We start from the raw sequence: 24,275 nt of genomic DNA on the forward strand, positions 1-24,275 counted from the left end.
TACAGTTGGTCAGTTTAGTCGTTATAAACATTAAAATTATTAACGTTTAGTTAGTCTGCTTCCAAACAAAGCTATTTGACTAAACAAAAAGAAAGTAAAACGAAAAAACTATTCATCGATGCCACCTCTTCGCTTTATTTAAATTAAATGCTTGAATGAATTTCAAACGAATTAGGTTGCTCCAGTCAAAACTTCAACATTTATATTTATACTACTACTCTACTAAATTTTGCTTTACAATCTTAAAACCTTTCACCACTCTGCATAGTTTAAACCATTTTCTATTAAGACAAATTGGATCTTTGCTCAATTCGAACGGCATTCTTTTTCATTGCCATTTACCCCATTTACGCCACTTACAGATATCCTGGGAATCGACGACCCTGGGCTTTTGGTATACCGAGCTACTGGAACGCAACGCACAATTTCGCACTTGGATATCAACAGATCGCCCGAAAGTGAGTTTTCCCTACTTTAAGGCTGAAGCATATAAATGACTTTAATTAACTTATATGCAAATTTACCATAAACACTCGAGAGCATATGCATGTATAAGTGCGTGTGCGTTTGTAAATACATTTTGAAGTATGTAGTTGGCCATATTTTATTGCAAACGAAAATTTCCCATTTGTAAGTGTCGAGAAATCACTAATTGCTTTATCATTATATCTCTCCCCATCTTTCATTTATGTGACTGCGTGGATGCTGCTCCGTTGGTGTCGTCGATTGATGACTGTTGGCGCTGTCTGCCCGCGGCTTCGGCACCAATATCTCGCTGGCTGAATACACACGAATTCAATTTGTGAATTAACGAAATGCGAATATGTTTCGAAAGGTCTTTTGGATGACGGGATTCTTTAATCCTCAAGGATTTTTAACAGCTATGCGTCAAGTAAGTCCGTTATGCCTTTTAAAGTATGTGTGCGTGGGCAGAAATAAGGAAGCTTTGCAAGTGTGTATGTGGATGTTTGTGATTTTTGCAATTTGCTCTCTCAATTCCATTGAAAGACTATCCAGGGAAAATATGCGATATCCCATGGGTGAGGATTGAGATGAGGCTGGCATCGAAGACATCGAAATTTGACATGAAATTTATGGCCAGCTTTAAGACTTTAAGCTTTGAGTAGCTTGGAAATAATAGTAAAGTATATTTCATTATTTATTTATTATGCAACTTTCAGAATTGTTTAAAAATTGTGCTTGATTTTAATTTTTTTTTGTCTTTGTGTGAAGTCCCACGAATTTTCCAATGCAATTGCAAAAGTAATGAAGAGGTTTGTTCCCTATTTATATTCGCAACTTATTCCACTACAATAAGAGGAGGAGGAGGTTATTGTTATTATTACTAGGATTTTTCGTTTTCGCTTCGCAAGAACTTTTAACCGTAAAACTTTTTCATATACTTGCATTGTATTTGCCCGAGTAGCAACCAGATTTGTGGCAAAAGGAAAAATGGCAATGCGAGGTAAATGGAATTCCCACAGAACGCAAACATTCTGAACATATTTCTAATACAGCTCATGATGCGCATAATAAGGATATTTTTACATTTTTTTTCTACTGTTATGAGCGCCACAGCCGACATACCTGGTACTCGCAGTAGGAGAAACAGAAGTATTATCGAGGAAAGAAGTTAAACTAAATACAATAAATGAATTTTTGCGTTTTTGAAATAACAAAGTTTGAATGTGTGCTGTCAGGGGAGGTGGAGAAGAAGGGAAAGCTGATGGTGCAGGGGGCGGCATACGTGAAGAAGACGACCTCCGTGCGTTCATGGTCACGCTGCACAGTACTGCGATGTAGATAAAAATGTCACTGGCCAAAAATTGGCGGTCTACAATTTTTTTTTTCATTAAACAAATGAAGTGTAAGTACCATTCGAACAAAATGTAGAGAACTTTTAAGTGGGGCATTGTAAAAATAAAAGAAATACCGAACGAGAGAAAGACAGAAAACCTTACCTCAGCGTTTGCATCATTTAAGTGGTTTGCATCTTATCTCACTGATAGAATTGAATTTGTGGGTATAAATAATATAAAAACTGATGCCATCAAACTTACCTCAGGTGCACCTCAACGTAGCCAGCTCGAGCCATTACTGTTCTTAATGTTTGTTAATGATGTTCCAGATGTTATTTTGACATCACGTTGTCCGATGTATGCAGATGACTTGGAAATTTACAGTCGTATAGTGGACGTAGTTTACTGTATGAGACTTCAACAGGACTTAACAAGATTGGAAGTTTGGTGTGATGATAACTCCTTACCTCTTAATGGTGGTTGTTGTTGTTGTAGCAGCAATACAAACCCGTCAGTGTGGGGTATATCACCGGTCGTCTTCGTCTGGCTCATCTAAAGGTAGGCCCAGGAAACATGCTGTTTCGACGGGTTGGGTCCATAGGGAGAGGGGTGTTGAAAAGGTGGCTAGTGTCGTGTGGGGTGCCTTTACATGCCGGATATATGTTTGGTATGTCGGGGTCAATTCTGGATAAGTAGGTGTTTAATCTGCTACAATATCCAAAACGTAATTGTGCCAGTGTTACGCGGGTCTCACCGCAAAGCTGAAGCTCTTCATCTGCTGTAGATGGTGGTTGGACTCCGATTACGGTATTCAGTGGTCGAGAGCGTAAGAAGGGGGTGATGGTCTACCAATGAATGTCGTTTATTGTCTGTCTACACACTGTCTGGTCCAGTAGATGTCTGTTCGTTTTGCCCTGGATCTCGTCGGTATAATTGAGGATGTGTCTCCTGACGACCTTGGAGGGGGCTCTGGCTTAAGCAGGTGTCTGCAAGGGTGAAACCTGCGGTAGCACGCAAGTAGAAACTGTTTGCTGAGCAGTTTGTTGTGCTTCTTTACTGGGAGCATCTGTGCCTCGTTTTGAAGGTGTTAAAGAGGGGACATCAGGAGGCAACCCGTCGCTGTCCGAATAGCAGTGTTTTGGCAAGTCTGGAACTTTATCCTCTGCATGTCACTAGTTCCAGGCGACCAGACAGGTGCATCATAGTTTAGAACCGGCCGGAAAATTGCCTTAAATGTCGATAGCAACAATTTTTTGTCTTTGCCCCAAGAGCTGCCGCAAGCGATTTGAGGATATTTTTGTGATTTTGGACTTTAGTGGCAATTGCGGTTGTGTGCACAGAGAAAGAGAGTTAACTGTAAAATGTTACACCCAAAATTTTGGGATTGTTAATAGTCGGAAGTGGTGGGTCATCTACTTTTACCTTGGGTTGCAGTTTGACCTCCTTCCGCCAGGGCCGCCGTGGACTTTGTGGGGGAAAGTTGGAGATTTCTCGCAGTGAAAAAGCGAGAAAAGTCGGTGAGGTAGACGTTCACTTTGGCACACAGACCATCAATGTCATTGCCCGACGCTATTATCGTGCAGGCGTTAGCGTATGAGACCAGGAAGACTCCCTCTGGAGAAGCTTCGATTGATAGAAATTGAACAGAAAGCTTGAAAGGTCACCACTCTGCGGAACACCTTGCTTTATCTTCCTCTGTTTGGATGTTTGGTCTCTAAAAATCACTGACGATTGACGACCGCTCAGATGGTTGGCGGACCACCTCTTCAGCCCTGGCGGGAGTGTCGACTGAAAAATATCATCTAGTAGCGTGAAATGGCTGACAGTATCGAAAGCCTTCTTCAAGTCTTAATGTTGGTCTTCATGCTCGATTATAACCATCCTTACAAAAATTTATGAAAAGAATGATTTGGCTGTGATATTTACATCGAAAATTTCTTTTTCTAAAGTAATAGATTTTGTAATTGCCAAGTCTAAGCCTATGCTTGGCTTTGTAGTAAGGAATTCAAAGTAGTTCCCGGCTCTTTTCTACGCTAAAGAATTTGTATTTTCCCGTTGCTTGATCAAACCTCGCACATTGCAGCATTATCTGGGATCCATTCATTTGACGCTTTTCTACTTTCGCCATAGACATTTTTATCCATTTCTATTATGAGAGCGTCGCACTGTGCGCTGTGGGAAAAACTTACGTATGCACATACGTGGATTTGTGCTCTTCAGCGGAATCTGCGACGGTTGATTGCTATGTTGATTATGCCATCAGTATGTGATTAAATTACTAAACAAAACTCTAGCGAACTTTGGGCTGCACAGACGTATGCACATGCATGCCCATACATACATATCTATGTGTGTGTGTGTGATGTTTTTGCTTGAGTGCGTGGTTTGATCTCTTTGTACGCTGTTGCTATTTAGCAGTATTTATAACTGTTTATTATTTCAAAACATTTCTAATTTAATTTTGTTACCTTTCCATTTCAATTACAATGTCCATCCAACAACTGCGCTGGCCCCACTTCATTGCTGACACACGCATGTATTATCGCTGCTTCTGCTTATGTACTAAAACAAAACAAACCAAAAAAAACAAAACAATAAACCAAACACGCATAAATGAAAACAAATGGAAAACTAACCTCGGCGTGCTCACTTGCGTGGGATATCAGGAAGTGACACGCGCACATAAGGGTTGGGCTCTGGACTCGGTGGTATTGCAAAATCAAATAACCCGCTATAACAAGGAAGACATCGCCGAATACCCCACCGAAGGTGTCTACGTCCATGGCCTGTTTCTGGAAGGTGAGTTTTACTCGGCATTACCTGTGATTGTGGCATGCCACTCGAAAGGCTATGACCTCTGAGCTCATAGGAAGTCACAGCTGCTTTTATTTTATTACCATTGTATGCGCCACATTTATGCTTTTTCTTAGATGCTTTTTTCTTCTGTGCACATGGCTTGTTGTTGCTTTATTGGCAAATCACCTGCCGCCCACCGTTATGCGATATGTACAGTGGGCGTCACTGAAACTCGTACAGCGATTATTTCGTTTACTTTTTGGTTAATTTATTATGAAAATTTACCTCATATTCTAACAAAAACTACACTTGCAAAAAAATACAATGAGCTTCAAAATTGCTTACTCAGCAAAAAATAATAAAAAAACTAAGGCCAAAGTTTGAGATTTTGTTCGTGTTTTGTGGTTTAACAAGACAGTTAAACTTTGGTAAAAAATCGCTTTGTGAGTATCAGTAGCACCCTATGTATGTATGTATGTATGCACTCATAGATTCCTTCTACTTTTGACCTATTATAATATTGGGTTGGGGGAAAAGAAAATGTCGTATTTGTGATCGAAATTTGATGCTTTACTTAACGTACTTAGAATTATCCGATTCAAGTCAAATATGCACTGTTTTGTTCGCAAACTTGTTGCCATTTAGAAGGCAACTTCATAATCCCCCCTTTATATTCAAAAATGGGTCAAATTCGTTCCGTTTTAGCAGAGAATCGCAAGAGATTTTTTTTGCGTCAACACGTGTGGCACCCAAATATCCAGCTTTTTTTGGAATATAATCTTCTGCAAATGGTTCCAAACGGTTTTGTGGTCTACACCTAGTTCCTGACTAGTCGAGCGAATGCTCACATGCCGGTCTCTTTAGATAATTTCTACGATTTTATCGTCTCTACGACGATTGGTCTACCAGTACGGGGTGCATCTTCGACATCTACTGCACCAGAACGAAATCGATCGAACCAACGCTGTGCTATGCGAATCTATACAGTATCAGGCCCATAAACTTCACAAATTTTTGCCGCCGCCTTCGTTGCATTTTTACCTCTAAGGTAGTAAAAACGTAAAATATGACGAATTTCTTGCTTGGTGGACTCCATCTTTGACGCGCTATAACTTAAGACTGAAACGTACGATCACAACACTGTCAAAGAGACACTTGTAGTACAGATTGTCGTCTTCAAATCGCCGTTTAGTATAACCCGATGTAATAAGTACAACGCAAGATATGTTTAAATGTCGTGCTCAATTGACAAAATACGACATTACTTTTTCCCCAACCAATGTACTTGTTGTTACTTCTAAATTGACTTTCAATTGACGATTGACTTCAACATTTGTCTCTTAAATTAAGTTCAGCTGTTTCGTTATTAGCGAATGCAAACCAAAAAAAAAAAAAACAAAAAAAAATAAGGATTCAAGCTTTTTGGGAAATTCTTTCCATTTGCGATTACTTCAGCTGAACATACATCTACTTATGGTTGAATAAGGAAATATGTGGCGCATGAGTATAAATTAGAAACTTAGCCGTATGCAGGATAGTTTCAGTCAAGGCGAATCTATTAAAGGTGGTGTTGGTAAATCAGCTGAGTTGTATTTTTTCTTTCGCCGTGCCCATGTGGCTGTCAACTCAGAATGAAACAAGGCGAATTCGTTATTTGTTTTCTAGTTTCTCAATACTTTGCTTTGGCAATCAAACGTACAGAACCCTTTTGTTGGTCTAGTGCCACCACTTTTAATGAATGCCCCTTAGTTTCCGCTCAGTGAAAAATAAAAAAAGTATATCAAAAAGTGTAGTATTTGCTTACGGGAGGCATAATTGGTCTAAAATTGAAGATGGAGCCAAAGTTAATGGTGAGCGCTACAAGTAAATATTTTGCGACTTTGGCAGCGAGATACCTGTAGCTATCGTTTTATTTTCAAGATTTCTGCTTTCAAGATCGAATCGTCTCAAATAATTAAAAAAAAAAATCAGCATGCTAGCGTTGGCGTTTCCACACTTTCTTGCGTGTTCGGCCGAACTCCCGCTCCTATTTCTGGTGTGCGTCTTCCTGTTTATCCATAAATGGGCGGACCTACGCTGCCTCTAAATGGCAGATGGTTTTTTATGAAGAGCTTTTTCATTCGAAAAAACTCTTTCTATCGATTGGTGTTTCGGGTCCGGGATTTCAAACCTGCACACTTTCAAATGGTAATAACGCTTCAAATCATCTTATTTACCAGGAAATATCGAATTCCAAAAATAACTCCTCCGACTCTAGGTGGAACGGCACTGTGATTTAGTGATGAGGCCCGCTACTCAGGAAACTAAGATGGATGTCAAATGTCGAAGAGCAATTCGACAAGCAAACAACTGCCAAGGCGGCTCTCAGATTAAGAGAAATCGGTGTATTCAGAATAAACCAGAGAGGACACTCCAATTTAAGAAAAATTCCTCTTCATTCCTGGTAAAGTAGATTTCTGTAAGTCTAAGGATATCAACTAAGATAAATCCTTCGTCACAGCATTTCCTTCCAAAGAGGAATGGGATATTGGGATTAGTGTCAAGGAAAATGATATAAACATCTATACAGATGGCTAAAAACTAGACAGCCAAGTAGGTGGAGGGGTTTACTCCGATAAACTCGGACTTAGCAAATATTTTCGCCTTCCTGATTATTGCAGTGTATTTCAGGCGGAAGTGACTGCCATAAAAGAGGGGCTTACAGTAATAAAAACGAGAGTATTATCCATAAGTGAAATCTTCATATACTCGTACAGTCAGGCGGCAATAAAAGCACTTGAATCTAAAACACACTCGTCAAAAACAGTCTTAGAATGTTTTAAACTTCTAAATGACATATCTAAGTGCTACAAAGTGCACCTTATTTGGGGAAAAAAGGTATAGCACGGAACTGCAAGGCAGATGAATTTGCTCGAATCGGTACAACGCTCGACCTCCAAGTGGATAAGACGCTGATACCCATGCCTTTAGCTACTTGTAAACTACTGATAGATAGGAAAACCATCAATAAGGTAAATGCAAGTTGGCAAAACCTCTCAACATGCGAAGTGTGCAACACACACGAAATTCAACAGCGGTCGATCAAAAAGCTTGCTAAGACTTAGAGAAGCCATAAGAAAAATGATAGGGGTATTAACTGGTCATTGTTTATTAGGCAGCCACGCTAGAAGGTTAGGACTCCCGTACTTCGATTTCTGTAGAAGCTGTCTTAATACAGAAGAAGTGGAAATAGTCAGACACCTTTTATGTGAGTGTGAAAGCTTAGCTACAAGGAGGCTCCGCACTCTTTGCATGGCATTTTTAACTGATGTAGCGGAGATAGCGCATCTAAAACTAACGAAGCTTTGCTCGTTTATTAAAGCTACCAGATGGTTTGAAGAGGAACCCCTAGGGTAAGGATAAGCTCCAGTGGTATCACAATGGACCTACGAAAGGTCTAAGTGTGTCATTGCAATAGCCACCCCACCTACCTACCTACCTACGCTCCAATACATTCGGTTACGGCGGCTGCAAATATACCTACAGATGACAATAAATAAATAGGCTAGTTTTCCAGTAAATATTACCCCGGCGTTAAATAATATTAAAAATAGTAATAGAAAACCAATAAAATATCGCAAGCTTCACGCACAGCTGATTGCTGATTTACATTTAAAATTATAGTGTAGTAGAAAAGTAGAAACATTTTGAAAAGCCCGATATTGCGTGTTCTCCAGACACATTTCGTAGAGTCAAAAGTAGATTTACTTACTTTTTCCATATGTAATTCTTTATAACTTCTTTCAACTTCAAATTACAATACTCTAATTTGACAATTCTCCGGCGGTATTTGATTAGCTTTTTTTTTGCTCGCAAACATTTGCTGGGGAACATTTTTTGTACAGAAACTATCAGCTTTCGCTCTAAATGAAATGTCACTTTTTTGCTTTCGCCTTTTTTCTACTTTGCTAGAGTCTTGCGTATGTGAACGTCAAAGGCAGATAGGTTTTTATAATTATTAAGAGGTTACGGGTAGTCAGAGGCCCGAAAAAATGATGATTTTCAAAATTTTTTCTTTTGCTAGTCAGGTGCTTTATTTTACAAAAATAAAAACAAAGCATTAATACATAATGTTTCGACTTGACTTTAGCAAAATTTCAAAAAAAAAAAAAATATAATAATAATAATTGTAAAAGTTATCGCTGTTTATGTGGAGCCCGTTTCTCCAGAACTCCCTTGCGGTGATCATCACAAGTCATTGGAGACTCATCTAAAATCAATCGGACAAGAGAAATTATTTTTATTAATAGATGATTTTGTGCCTGACCGAAACATTTTTTTTTTCAAAATTAACTATATAGTGGCCTGAGGAAATCTTTTTAACATTTTCGAGAAAAAAACCGACAATTTATTGCTTAAAAAAATCGAGCACAAGTTTTTTGTGTTTTACAAAAGCAGTATAAATTTTATTGAAATCTACCAAGCGGTTTTTAAGTTACAGTGATCATCAGTTCAAAAAATATTGCTTTGAGAAAAACGCATTTAAAGTTTTGTTATCGACCGCCGGCGCGCACAAGCGCCCTTTGTTAATTGTTGTAACTCGAAAAGTATTTTTCGGATTCACTTCAACTTTTCACACAACATTTTTAAGAAATGGAAAAAAAATCCATTTTCTTGAAAATTCTGACTACCCCTAACCCCTTAAAAATCATAAGCTTCGCAAGCACAGCTAATGGTGATAAAGAGAACAATAAGAAAGCGCCTATCGTGGTACTGTAACTTTGCTGTCAGCAAATTTGGCATTATCAGCTGCTTTTCGTGACGTCACCCTAGCCCAATCGCTGATCAGCGTGACCAGATTACCATATTCGTAACTTGATTCAGCATTTTTTGTTATCTAGCCACGGCGTTTTAGTTCTTTCTTGGTGACATTTTTCTAGCCTCTTCTAATTAAATTGTGAAGTTTATATATTAAGTTTGTAAAATATAAATTTAAAAAAAATTTCAATAATTCAATCAGTTCTATTTAGCTTTATTTTTTATCATTTTTTCACATTATTGGCGATTGCGATTATTGTTGGGTATTATTCGTACGTTATTTGTGTGTGACATTTCCTTGCTTTATTTAAGTTTTTCCAAGTTTATCTTTCTTCTTCTCCTACAAGTAGTCAAATCTTTCACTCGCAAATGCAGTGTTGCCTAGTTTTGAATATGAAAAAACACTAAAATGCTCATTTAAAGAAAAGAAAATGTCAAATTTTTATTGAATTTTTGTTGAATTTTATTCAATTGAAATTTTTAAAGAACTTTGTATGCCTGACAAATTCCCTTTACTGTGTGCGTCTTTTAAAGTAAATGAGTTATGGTTATGTACAATAGACTTATGGAAAAACAGAGTTTTTAAATCCATCCTTGTATTTAAAGCTGCTGTTAAGTGAATCTTTAAAATCTTTAAAAAATGGCCGAAAACCACTTTTTTGCTATATTTGAGGTTATGTAACAAGAAAAGCTAATCCTTTTTCAAAAAGTTCGCTTTGGTTTCTTCAGTATTATCTGCTATTTATGTTTTTTTTTACTATGAATATACCTTTTAATGCCCTATGCCCCACTAAGGATTGAGGACCGGACGAAATGATTACACCTCTACGGCTTTAAGGGGGGGGGGGGGGGGGGGGGGGGGTAGGGTCACAAAATCGAAATTTTTTTTCTTCACTCATCTTATAGTAAATCATTTCAAGAATGTTGTGTCAAAATTGTAAGTGGATCGGAGCAGAACTCTCAAAGTTATAGCCTTTGTAGGCACTTTACCTCGAATGCGGAGCATCGATAATTTCTCAGAGTCATTTTTTCGAACGCGTTTTTCCCGAAACGACTTCTTAAAAGTCGGTGCCAATCACAACTCCGAAACTATTCAACCGATTCTTTTCAAATTTGGCACACGTTTTCTAAATCAAAAATACCTCCCCCCTACACTGTTTTTTTTTATTTTTTTTTTTAAGGTTGTTTTTCACTTACAAATATGGCGAAATTTTTCGCCAAAAATGCTCGTTTTACATTTTTTTGCCACCAAAACTACAAAAATGAAAAAAAAAATAAATTTATTAATGTAGGGGGGAGCGTTACGTCATACTTTAACTGAAAAATTCGACTTTTTTAGTTTCAGATGATTCTACGACGAATGCCGATTGGCACCGCAGAGCACCTCTCGAAAAACATATCTCCAAAAAAACTCTGTCATGGGCTTATTTGTCAATATTTTATTATTAATATTTTTTAAAAACTTGTTGAAAAGATGTACAATAACATGCAACTGATTTTATTAAAGTATCTTAAGCCATATTTCTGTAAAAAATTCAAAAAAAAAGTGTTTTTTTTTAGCGCTAAGCCCTACCCCCCCCTTAAGGCTTTAATTCGTATTCAGTAAATTCAAAGGCTTCCTAAAATTTAAAGAAAGGTTTTAAATGTTGAGAAGAGTTGAGAGAAGAAGATCCAATACTCTTGGCTAACCTCGAAAGGAGCAACAAATTAGATTTACACTTTCAATACATCGCATTTTGTAAGAATCAACTAATTTTCAATAGCTCTGAAATCATCTCAGTATAAGCTTTAAATGCAAGAGTGGCCTTTTTTAGCCTTTTCTTTAATTATAGTAATTTTTTTAACTTACAATTTTGACAGCTTTAAATTAAAAAAATAAACATACACTAAACTAAAAAAGGAAGTACATTTTTTGCGAAGAGCAAAGGGTTGGCAACACTGCGCAACTAGGCTAGTGTGACGTCACTCCTCTCTGATAGGCGCAACCTTCTTTCTATCATTCTCGTGTCTAATCTATCTCATTCTCATAATCATTTTGAGAGCAAGCAAAGTGTAAGTAAAGGGTTTTCCAATAACAGGTGTTATTTTGAATAGCCCGCTATTTCGGTCGATGCCACTTTTGAAGCTGCCATTTTCTGATATTTGACAAGTAGAAACTAAGTCATTAATAAAAATGGAACTATACACGCTTTGAAATGATTAGAATCCACTATAAAGATGTTGAAAATTTGGCAGATACGGTTCGTCAAACTCGAACATTTTTGGCTCATCGTGAAGCACCTTGTCGGACCGCAATACAGAAATTGATGAAAAAATTCGAGCTGTTGGGACAGGTTAGTGATGTGAAGAATAAAACCCATGTTGAACAGCCGAAGATATTACTGTTGTAGCCGAAAGTGTTGAAGAAAACCCAGGTTTGTCCATTTCTCGTCGTTCTTTGGAATTAGGCATTCCACAAAGGTCATTACACCGTATTTTCCATAAAGGGCTTATAAAGTCCAGTTAATACAAGAACTCAAGCCGGCCGATCATCAACAACGTCGTGTCTTTGCTGATTGGGTCGTTCAAATGCATGAAAATTATCCGGAGTTGCATCGAAAAATCATCTTGAGTGATGAGGCCCATTTCCACCTCGGTGGCTTCGTCAACAAGCAAAATTGTCGGATCTGGGGCTTAGAAAATCCAAGAGTTATTGTTGAAAAGACTCTCTATCCTCAACGTGTGACTGTTTGGTGCGGTTTACTACTGTGGGCAAAAAGTAAGGAGAATTTGGTTGTAAAATGAAAAATCTTTATTTATTCTTGTAAATCAATTTCATCCCCTTCAAAATAATCCCCTCTCGATGAAATACACTTATGCCAATGATTTTTCCAATCCCCGAAACATGTCAAATAGTCCATTTCCGGTATAGTCATCAGCACCTTCTTCGATTCAGCTTTTGTCTCCTCAATCGACTCGAAACGCGTTCCCCGGAGTGGTCTCTTGAGTTTTGGGAATAGCTAGAAGTAACACGGAGCCAAATCAGGCGAATACGGTGGTTGCGGAACGATATGCGTGGAATTTTTGGCGAAATGGTCACGAAGAACAAGTGCAGTGTGAGACTGTGCATTATCGTGATGCAAAAACCAAGAGTCGTTGGCCCATAATTCTGGTCTTTTTAGACGAATTGCTTCACGTAAACGACGCATAACGCTCAAATAATATTCCTTATTAACAGTTTGGCCAGGTGGAAAGAATTCATAGTGCACCACACCACGAAAATCGAAAAAAACTGTAATCATGACCTTTATTTTTGAACGACTTTGTCGTGCTCTTTTTGGTCTGGCCTCGCCTTTAGCACGATATTCGCTTGATTGGTCGGTTGTTTTAGGGTTGTAAGCATAAATCCAAGTCTCATCTCTCGTAATGATGCATTTGAGCTTGTCCTGATAGTCTGAAAGCATTGTTTCACACACATCAACGCGACGACTTTTTCCAAGAAATTGAGAGTTTTCGGTACCAAACGAGATTTGACTTTTCGTAGGCCCAAATGGTCTTTCAAAATGGTTTTCACAGATCCTTCTGATATTCCGATCATATCAGTAAGGTCTTTAACAGTCAAGCGACGATTTTTGAGCACTAGCTCCTTCACTTTATTGACGTGTTGGTCATCTGTTGACGTCGATGGTCGTCCGGAGCGCTCCAAGTCATCAACACGTTCTCGACCCTCTTTGAAGTCTTTGTACCATTTATAAACATTTTTCTGCGACATGGTCGAATCACCAAATGCCTTCTGCAACATTATAAACGTTTCCGCAGCCGAAATTTCATTCCGCAAACAAAATTTGATGTCACTTCTCTGCTCAATCAAATCAGACATTGTAAAAATCGAAAAATGCACTCTTGGTCGTTTGGTAAACACAAGCGTAAATATATTACTGATAATGACATTCACATGAAAGTTGGCCCAGATGTTATTAACAGTGCTACCAACTCATGAAAAAAATAACTAGAGCGAAATTTTAATCCCGCGAAGTTTGACAAATAAATTCACCTTACTTTTTGCACACAGTAGTATGGTCCGGCGGAGTCATTGGACCTTACTTTTTCGAAAATGAAACAGGAGCAACAGTTACGGTGAATGGATTGCGCTATCGAGAGATGATTAACGATTTTTTATGGCCGGAATTGGATGGTATTGATCTGGACAACGTTTATGTTCAACAAGACGGCGCTACGTGCCACACAACTATTGATCTTTTACGGGAAAATACCTCTAATAACAGCTCTTATTGGAAAATCCTTTATGTATGTATGTATGCAGAAGTGGTTACTATATAACGCAAAGTCATTAGAAGTTGCAAATAGTCCAAATAAAATTGTTTGTGTAGATATGTATCTGCATAAATGTTCCTACGTTTTGCCACTTTATCTTTATAAACGTCACTGTCCGATTGACTGAAGGCAAAGGAATTCTGTTACTGGTCAATCACAAAAACCAATAATTCGATAAAAGCATTACAAAGGAGCGTCTGCTTCTTACAGCAGCGTCGTTGCTGAGTAGGTTAAATAAATTCGATTATAATGGAAAAGGATGACAAGCGCGCTCTGAGCAGCAGCTGTGCTATTCCCATTAGCTAGTAGGGATTTGTGTATTTTTTATGAGCTGAGGTGACAGAATTCGTACGTTTTAGTGAATGCTTCTTCACTTACTCAAACAAGTGCATATTCTTTACTTTTAAAATGAGCTCTACCACGTGCCAATGGCACCATTCCAAATGCCATCAAGATGTGGGTATGCATGCACATTAACACCAAAAAATATTCCATTTCGGGTTGTGTTGACTCCCATTCTTACGCTTTTCACATCGTAAATTCATTCCTCTTTACGTTTGCTCCCTGGGGTAATTTTGCTTAACAGCAAAAGCGAACACCACACACACACACACACTAATGCACTCACCAGTGTACTTATTATATGTTTGTATGTGTGCCAGCACGAACCAACTATCGGCAACTACCCATCGAAAAAATTGTGGCTAACCGGTGGTGAGGTAATACGTAAATGGCCAAAAAAATAAATTCGTGCTCAACCAAACATTTCAATAACCAGGACAACTTTGATGAAAATTTACTCTGCAAGCTTTGCTACCGTAATTGATGTTTACCTTAGTTGAAAATTATACTATGTGCATGTATGTGTGTGCGTAGCAATTTACATACATATGCGTAAGAAGTTTTGCGAAAATCTCCCAAACCTCGGGAACAGATAGAAATAATCAAACTAATAAAAAAATATTAAAAGCTCAAAGTAAGTTAAAACTGTTGTGCTTCATAACTCTGCGGAGATAGTTGAGTTGAGTTGAGTATTAAATCATTTTACTACGTGTTGCAATTTCATATTTTTCAAAACAAAACTTATTACTTATGGGGTTAGGGATAGTCAGTGGCCCGAAAAAATTTTGATTTTCAAAAATTTTTTTTGCTAGTCATTTGCTTTATTTGCTGGATATTAAAACAGCATTGGAACTTGGCACTAATGACTGCCCCCCTACGTCAATGTCGTTGATTTCGAGTATTGGTTGGTTGGTTGGTTAAAGTGGTGATTCATCCAGAATCCAACTAGCGTTTCCGCACCATTTTGTTGCCACATCCTCATTACCAACTTATTTAATAGTAATTTACAGCAAGACTTTATCCAGTCTGTGCGGTTGAAGAACCTTATTAGGTTGTTAACGTCTAAGCCAGACAGTTGTTCGAGACGATTGCTTCCTTTTTCTTCGGTTGTTTACAACTGTGACAGTACGTGCTGTGTGGGATGCCCATTTTGGCTGCTTCTTCTCCGACAGACCAAAAGCCAGTTATGACTGCCGTTCGTCTCTAGGCGTCCCGTCGTTTCATGTTTATCAATGTCGACGATTGCTTGAGGTTGTAGGTGGACCATAAGGTTCTGCTAATTTTGCATTTCGTCTGGTCTCTCCATCTACAATCCGCGATTTGTACTCTTGACTACACCTAATGGTGTGAATACCGATTCTGAAAGAGCGTCATGGCGGATCCCTCTTTTGCCAGTTTATTTGCTTTTTCGTTATCTTCAATGTTCCGATGTCCCGGGACCCAGATTAAGGTAACTTTATGGTTTTTACTCAAGGTGGTAAGGCTATTCCTACTGTGTTCCACCACGTTAGAGGTTGTTGTAGCCGAGCCCGGTGCCTGGATAGCAGCTTGGCTTCGCGAAAGAATAGCGATATTACCCATAAAAGAGAAATATGGGATTTGTAGCCTACTTCTTCTTAATTGGCGCGATAACCGCTTACGCGATTTTGGCCGAGCTTAACAAAGCGCGCCAGTCGTTTCTTTCTCGTGCTAACCGGCGCCAATTGGACACACCAAGTGAAGCCAAGTCCTTCTCCACCTGATCTTTCCAACGCAGAGGAGGCCTTCCTCTTCCTCTGCTACCACCAGCTGGTACCGCATCGAATACTTTCAAAGCCGGAACGTTTGTATCCATTCGGACGACATGACCCAGCCAACGAAGCCGCTGGATCTTTATTCGCTGCGCTATGTCTATGTCGCCGTAAAGCTCATACAGCTCATCGTTCCATCGCCTGCGATATTCGCCGTTGCCAACGTGCAAAGGTCCAAAAATCTTACGCAGAATCTTTCTCTCGAACACTCCAAGCGTCGCTTCATCGGATGTTGTCATCGTCCAAGCTTCTGCGCCATACGTTAGGACGGGCATGATGAGAGTCTTGTAGAGTGTTAGTTTTGTTCGTCGAGAGAGGACTTTACTGCTCAGTTGCCTACTTTGTCCAAAGTAGCACTTGTAGGCAAGAGAGATTCTACGTTGGATTTCAAGGCTGACATTGTTATCGGTGTTAATGCTGGTTCCTAAATAAACGAAGTCTTTTACAACCTCGAAATTATAACTGTCAACAGTGACGTGGGTGCCGATACGCGAATGCGCCGACTGTTTGTTTGAAGACAGGAGGTACTTCGTTTTGTCCTCGTTCACCACCAGACCCATTCACTTTGCCTCTTTATCCAGTTTGGAGAAGGCAGAGCTAACAGCGCGGTTGTTAAGGCCGATGATATCAATATCATCGGCATACGCCAACAATTGTACGCTCTTATAAAATATTGTGCCTGAGCGATTAAGTTCTGCGGCTCGTACGATGCTCTCCAACATCAGGTTAAAGAAGTCACACGACAGCGAGTCACCCTGTCTGAAACCTCGTTTGGTATCAAACGGCTCGGAGAGGTCCTTCCCAATTCTGACGGCGCTGCTGGTGTTGAACAACGTCATCTTACATAGCCGTATTAGTTTTGCGGGGATACCAAATTCAGACATAGCGGCATACAGGCAACTCCTTTCCGTACTGTCGAATGCAGCTTTGAAGTCGACGAAAAGATGGTGTGTGTCGATTCTCCTTTCATGGGTATTTTCCAAGATTTGGCGTATTGTGAATATTTGGTCGATGGTAGACTTTCCAGGTCTGAAGCCACACTGATAAGGCCCAATCAGTTGGTTGACGGTGGGCTTCAGTCTTTCACCCTTCTTATGGATTGGGCAGAGCACACTTAAATTCCAATCGGCAGGCATGCTTTCATCCGACCATATTTTGCATAGGAGCTGATGCATGCACCTTACCAGCTCCTCGCCGCCATGTTTGAATAGCTCAGCCGGCAGTCCGTCGACGCCCGCGGCTTTGTTGTTCTTTAGCCGTGATATTGCTATTCTCACCTCGTCATGGTCGGGTAACGGAACGACAATTCCGTCGTCAACGATTGGGGTATCGGGATCTTCACATTCTCTATGACATGCGCAGCTATCACCGTTTAACAGGCTCGAGAAGTGTTCCCTCCATAATTTAAGATTGCTCTGTACGTCAGTCACCAGATCGCCGTCTTTGTTCTTACAGGAAAACGCCCCGGTCTTAAAACCTTCTGTAAGCCGCCGAACTTTCTGGTAGAATTTTCGGGCGTTGTTCCTATTGGCCAGCATCTCAAGCTCCTCGCACTCACGAATTTCGGCCGCTCGTTTCTTCTGTCGGATAATACGTCTCTCTTCCTTTTTCAGCTCTCTGTAGCGATCCCACATGGCTCGCGTTGCGCCGATCGCAGCGTGGCTCTATAGGCAGCATCCTTTCTTTCGGCGACAGCATGACATTCCTCGTCGTACCAATTGTTTTTTCGGGCTCGCCGGAATCCGATTTCTTCTTCCGCGGCGGTACGTAGGGAACGAGAAATGTTGCTCCATTGCTCGCGCATGCCGGTGTGTTGGGCAGTGCTCTCCGAGAGCAGGAGTGAGAGTCGAGTGGCGAATCTTCTGGCTGTCTGTTGTGATTGCAGCTTTTCGATGTCGAACATTCTTTGCGTAGGTAGATGTACGTTTTTTGCTGCACAGAGGCGTGTGCGCAGTTTGGCTGCAACAAGGTAATGATCCGAGTCGATGTTGGCTCCTCGGATCGTACGTACATCTAATACACTAGAAGCGTGTCTTCCATCTATCACAACATGATCGATCTGGTTTCGCGTTTTTCGACCAGGAGACAGCCAGGTAGCTTGGTGTATCTTTTTATGCTGGAATCTGGTGCTGCAGACTACCATGTTTCGGGCCCCGGCGAAGTCGATCAGCCTCTGTCCGTTACCGGATGTTTCGTTGTGCAGGCTGAATTTTCCGACTGTGGGACCAAAAATTCCCTCCTTGCCCACCCTGCCGTTGAAGTCGCCAAGCACGATTTTTACGTCGTGGCGGGGGCAGCGCTCATAGGAACGTTCCAAGCGCTCATAGAAAGAATCCTTGGTCGCATCGTCCTTCTCTTCCGTCGGGGCGTGGGCGCAAATTAGCGAGATGTTAAAAAATCGCGCTTTGACGCGAGACGCTCGTCCACCGGAGTGAACGACAGTACTTGGCGACAAAGTCTCTCTCCCACAACAAATCCGACACCGAATTTGCGCTCCTTTACATGGCAGCTGTAGTAGACGTCGCAAGGTCCTATGTTTTTCTTACCTTGCCCCGTCCATCGCATCTCTTGGATGGCAGTGATGTCAGCCTTTACTCTCACGAGGACATCCACCAGCCGGGCAGAGGCACCTTCCCCATTAAGGGACCGGACATTCCAGGTGCATGCTCTCAAATCGTATTCCTTATTTCGTTTGCAGAGGTCGTCATCGGTGTTGGAAGTTCTCATCCGAGGCTTTGTTGCTGTTTTCATTGGGGGGGCTTTTTAAGTGGCAGGTCCCAAACCCAGCGCACAACCAGCTATGCTGGGATGCTTCGCCTTCTCACGTTAGCTCACTCCCGAACGGGTGTTCGGAAGCTAACCAGAGGATACGTGGGCTAATCCCGGACGTTGTGAGCTGCTTGGACCATATGTAGAAGAATCGTCCTGGCCACTCCCAGGTGAATGGCGATCAGTAACTTTCCCCACTTGCGTGGACTTCTACACATGGAACCATCCTCCTTGTAGCCTACTGGCTTCCTCAATTACCAGTACTTCCGCCTGCTGGTATTAGGGAGACGCACTGATTTTTCAGTTTTGTTCAAGTATTCGTACCGATACAAATTTTTGCAGATCGGCCACTGCCGCTCCTATCGCTCTCCCGCGGCGTCTATTGATTCAGCGGAATCAAGTCAAGCTGTATCGAAGTTCTTAATTTTTTTTCGAAATGCTATCAAAAAATGCTGCCAATGCGGCAGTAATACAATAAACCACTGGCTATGTATCATACAAGGAACACATTTACATGTGTGTGTGTGTGTAAGCATAGTAAAGTGTGTGATACCTGCCAGAAACATTGTAGCGTTGCAATTACAATTTTTTCAACCTTCGCTCAAATGAAAGCCAAATGAATACGACCCCACGCGCACGCTTTATATGTATGTACGAGTATATTGAATATATTGCGCCAGCTGATTTTATACTAAAAATACATAGTTTGGAATTTTATACATTTCACTTATTTACATATGTACTTTTGTATGTATGAATAGCATTTAATATACTTTTTGACGTATTGTAGTTTTTGTAATGTGCGTTCGTAAAAAGTTTCCATTCTGTTTCTATTTAGTATTTGTGTTGTTTTTTGATTTGCATTCGCTCGTTCAATCAAGCAACCTTTTTCTACTTATTGTACGGTTTCAGGCGCTTCGCTGGAAAGACGCAGCGGCAAATTGGTTGAGTCGAAGATGAAAGTGCTCTACGAACAAATGCCCGTCATTTACATCTACGCCATCAACACGACGGCAGGTAAGGACCCCAAACTCTACGAGTGTCCGATCTATCGCAAACCACAACGAACCGACGCGAAATATGTCGGCTCCATTGACTTTGAGACGGATTTCAACCCGAAGCATTGGACATTGCGTGGCGTGGCTTTATTGTGTGACATTAAATAAACGAAATGTTTACCTTATTTGCATAATGCCGAAGAAGGGGAGGAGCTGTTTGGCAGCGATGGAAAAGTGATGAGAATGTTGATGGTAAAGTTTGCCGTCACGTGCTTCCGGTTTGCAAAGCAGCTTTGTGTGTGTGTAAATTATGTATGTGTGTGTTATTTGTGCGTTTGATTCTGATGGTCATATGTATGTATGTATGTATGTAGGTATATGTGTTGCTACATATAGTCGAATAATAAAGAAGGAAAAGCGTGGAGTAAATGTGCTTTTTAATGAAATGCTGTAACGATTTTGTGTAGAAAATAAATAAAACTGTTTAAGAATGGAACAATTGTTGATACTCTTTCATGTATGCCAGTTTTTAAATGTTTAATATGAAACCTCCCACAAGCGGACACTCACGGTTCCACAATTTTCGTCCGCTTATGGGGAGTGCCCGCTTATGGGGGTTGAAAAAAAAACTCTAAGTTAAAATTACTATCCCACCTCTTTAAACAATGTTTTTATGTTTTTTATGGTACGTTCAGTTTTTTTCATATTTATTGAAAAATATATATGTATGTACATTTTTATATTGGGAACAATGAATATATTTACACATTTGAATATACATATTTGATTGAACATATTTATATTTTAGGCTTCAAAAATTCATATACCGTAGTCTGTCGTAGATTTTCCTGTTTATGTTTCAGAAAACGGTTTTCAGGATGACATTCTAGAGTCTTGGCGTATTGGAATCCAGTAATATCGTCTCTTAGAAACTGTTTAATGCGACGCAGTTGTTCTAATGCTTCAGGATATGACTTGATCTGACATTCATCCTGGACACATATATGATTTGAGTCTTCGCTTTCTCCGTCAGATAATTTCTCAGTATTAATTTCGCCAATGACAACGTCAATATTATTGTCTTCTGTATTAACAACTTCGTCGATTAACAAAAACTCTTCTGTATACTGACCTTGCTGATTTTCATTTAAAATCTTTATCAAAGCCGCTAGTGTCGATATGGCAATATCATCCTCTGCCTCGAAGTCAGAATATTCAAGTGGAGCTTTTTGAAGCCCGGCTTTCGAAAAAACTATTCTTAATTGCTTCTGCAGTTACGTTGTCGCATGAAGATTTAATAAAAAAAAACAGCCTCCAAAATGTCAAAAGTTTTTGAAAGTCTGTCCATTGGAATGTCTCCTAATTTTGTCAAAATGTGTTTGATTATATGGCATCTGTAATGACACTTAAAATTTTGTATTATACCCTGATCGAGGGGCTGACAAACGGATGTTGTAGTAGCAGGTAAAAAGATCAACTTTATGTTATCTAGTTTAATATCTCGAGGTTGAGTTGTAGCAGTGTCGAAAAATAATAAATTTTTTCTCTTCTGGCAGCCCATTTTTTTATCAAGCATTTCTAGCCACTCACACATAATTTCACGAGACATCCAAGCTTTCCGGTTTGACTTCCATTCCACTGGCAAACATCCTATATTGCATATTTTAAAGACGCGTGGGCGTTGATTTTCCGATAACCAATGGCCTTTCTTTATCTCCAATCATATTGGCACACAATAGCACAGTTAATCTTTCTTTTGATAACTTACCGCCCACGCATTTTTCATTCTTCAGAGCAAGAGATTTATTGGGCAAAGCACTGAAAAATAGTCCAGTGTCATCCGCGTTGTAAATATCTTTTGGGCTGTAGCCTAATAAAATATTTGGTAGTTTTTGTTTAAATTGCTGCACATCCTCGAAATTAACCTCGGAAGATTCCCCACATATTCTTTTGAAAGTCACATTATGATGCCTACGCCATTTCTCCAACCATCCGTTTGACGCAGAAAAATTTTGAATACCTAATCGGCCAGCGATTTCTTTTGCTTCTTCCTTTATAATACTACCCGATATTGGTATATTTTTGCTTCTGGCCTTAACGAACCATTTGAAACTGAAATGGTCAATTTTTGAGCCATCCGCGTTTAAGACCTTTTTCTTTTTGTTGACGTTATCACCGCCCATCCATATTCTTTTAATATCTGTTATTTCAACTATTGTCTATCTACTATCTTTGTTGTTCGTGGATTAGAGTATCGCGTTCGCTTATGAGAGGTTTTATTGTTTTCTTTACACATTTGTTCAGTGATATATTTTGCTTGTCCGTTACCGAGAGGTCCGCGTCCGCTTTCGAGAGGTGATTAGAATAAAAAAAATGAGAAAAAGTGTCCGCGTCCGGTTATTAGAGTGGAATTCGTTCTAAAAACACAACATAAAGCTTGGTTCCTCAGTTTTTGTCCGGTTATGGGGAGTGCCCGCTTATTGGAGGTGTCCGCACGGGGAGGTTTCACTGTATATATATATATATGTATGTACAGAGAAACCTCCCACCGGGGAAGACACACCGTCAGTCAACCTTTGTTCACCCACGAGAGGTATCCGCTCAACGGGAGGGGAGATTATTTTAAAACTTTTTAATAAAAAAAAAATTATTAATTCTTTATTTCGTTTTTGAATGGTAATTGTAATGATTGTACGGGTTAGACTAAGGCACTGCGACCTGGTGGACCTATTGTGCGCCCCTAATTACTTAATTCTAATTATTTAGTATATCAAGGAATCGAACCAGCTCCTTAGGAGGGCGCAATTGTAGATTTTCCTCCTCTAGTAGGTACGAGCCCAGGATTCTGTGTCTCCTGTGGCCTAATGCCTCACAGTTGGTGATTAAGTGACTCCACTTCATCACAGCAGAACCTGCATGATCTTGTACTAGACAATCCTATTGTGTTAAAGTGTTTATTACAGGCAAAGTGACCTGTAAGCGCTTCACAGAGTAATCTGAGACCCTTTTTATCTAGGGTTAGAACAGATTTTGCTCTATTGGCGTTGAAGTTCAAAAACTTTTTGGAGTGATTAAGGCCACTTGTGCCGTTCCAGTGTTCCTTAATTTTAGTTTGGATCCAGTTTTTGGTTAGTGTTTTATATTATTTTTGTTAAAGCCGATAAATGGGGTTGGTCCAATAAATGGCCCTTCTGCCTCTTTTTTGACATGAAAGTCTGCCTTCTCGTTTCCTTCGTGTCTCTCATGTCCTGGTACCCAAATCAGTGAGACCTGATTATGAGTAGCCAGTTTGTTGAGTGCATCGTTACACTCTATTCGGACTTTTGACTTGAATGTGAAGTTATTCAAGGCTCTGAGCTGTCCGAAGGTATTTCCATTTTTACTTTCTCGAACCGTCTTTTGAACATGATTTCCACTCTTTCCATTATGACGAAGAGCTCCGCATGGAAAATCGTGGTATCTGTACTTAGTGTTAGAGATTTGTGTGCTCTAGGTCCCACTATACCTGCTCCTACTCCTTGGAGCATTTTGGAACCATCTGTGTGCTGTAGAGGTTCTATTTATAAAATTGGGATGTTGAACCCTGTTCAAGATATTGAGGTGTCCAGATGACCAGATCTCCTGGTCTAAGTTTTTCTTTCATATGAAAAGAAAGTGCTCGCATAGTAGATTCGTCTTGTATTGCTAAATGTAGCGGTGGTAAATTTAAAAGCGCTTCCATGCCAGCAGTTGGAGTAGTTCTCGTAGCCCCTGTTATGCTTAGGCACGCCAGCCTTTGTAGTTTACACAGTTTTGATAGAGCAGTAGTTTGATTTGTTGTAACCTACCAAACCAAAGCTCCATATAGTACAATAGGTCTTACCATTTGGGTGTAGATCTAGAAGGTCATTTTAGAGTTCAGACCCCAGGATTTACTCAAGAGTTGTTTCGTTGTCCTAAGGTTTTTCGTTGCCCTTTTTATTACTGAGTTGAAGTGGGCCTTCTAAGTGAGTTTTTTAAACAAGATAATTCCCAAATATTTAACCTCTTCCTTTAGAGGTACTTCTATTCCATTTATTCCCAGTGTGGTTTTATTTAGAACCCTTTTTCTGGTAATTTTTGGAAGGGTTGATTGATAATCCTTCTTTTTTACACCACTCTCAGGTTATATTTAAGGTATCCTGCATAAAGTTCCTTATATTCCTTTCGTGGTTGCCCTTAATTATTACAGAAATGCCATCTGCATACCCTATTGTTTTATACCCTTTATTGTTAAGGGTTTGTACCGGATCGCCAGCCAGGATAGACCAAAGCAATGGCGATAGTATCCCCTCTTGAGGACATCCTTTCACGTTAAGTCTACAGTCAGGAAATGAGTTCTGAGAAGAAGCTTTAGTGCTCCGTCGAAGTACCATCCGGCGCCTTTAGTGTACCAATTGGATTTTTCACTCCTTTGGACAGTGGTTTTTATATTCCTGACCTGGCTGGAACATCGTTTAGTTCCTCACAGAACTTTCTCCATGTAGTTGAATAAAAGATATTCAAACAAAAGTTTGGCCTATGTATTTTTTCAAAAGTGTATATTTTATTTATGTGCAAAAGTGCATATAAAGTAATAACGAAAATAAAAATAAATATAACATTTCAGTAAATAAACTACATATGTAAAAGCAGATACATTGGATTGGCTT

General features: G+C 39.8%; 1 protein-coding gene across 1 annotated transcript in view; it reads left to right on the forward strand.

Moving 5' to 3' along the window:
• The window catches only part of LOC128864198 (dynein axonemal heavy chain 5), a 129,016-nt gene extending 108,928 nt beyond the window's left edge, over nucleotides 1-20,088 (forward strand). The window contains exons 35-38 of the mRNA XM_054103757.1: nucleotides 363-458; nucleotides 836-892; nucleotides 4,466-4,598; nucleotides 19,520-20,088. Of these exons, the coding sequence (XP_053959732.1) occupies nucleotides 363-458; nucleotides 836-892; nucleotides 4,466-4,598; nucleotides 19,520-19,773 (540 nt within the window). The 3' untranslated portion in view covers nucleotides 19,774-20,088. The remainder of the gene's footprint in view (nucleotides 1-362; nucleotides 459-835; nucleotides 893-4,465; nucleotides 4,599-19,519) is intronic.
• Nucleotides 20,089-24,275: the final 4,187 nt, after the last annotated feature.

This window comes from Anastrepha ludens, chromosome 2 (genome assembly GCF_028408465.1).
Source record: "Anastrepha ludens isolate Willacy chromosome 2, idAnaLude1.1, whole genome shotgun sequence".
Taxonomy (NCBI): Eukaryota; Metazoa; Arthropoda; class Insecta; order Diptera; family Tephritidae; genus Anastrepha; species Anastrepha ludens.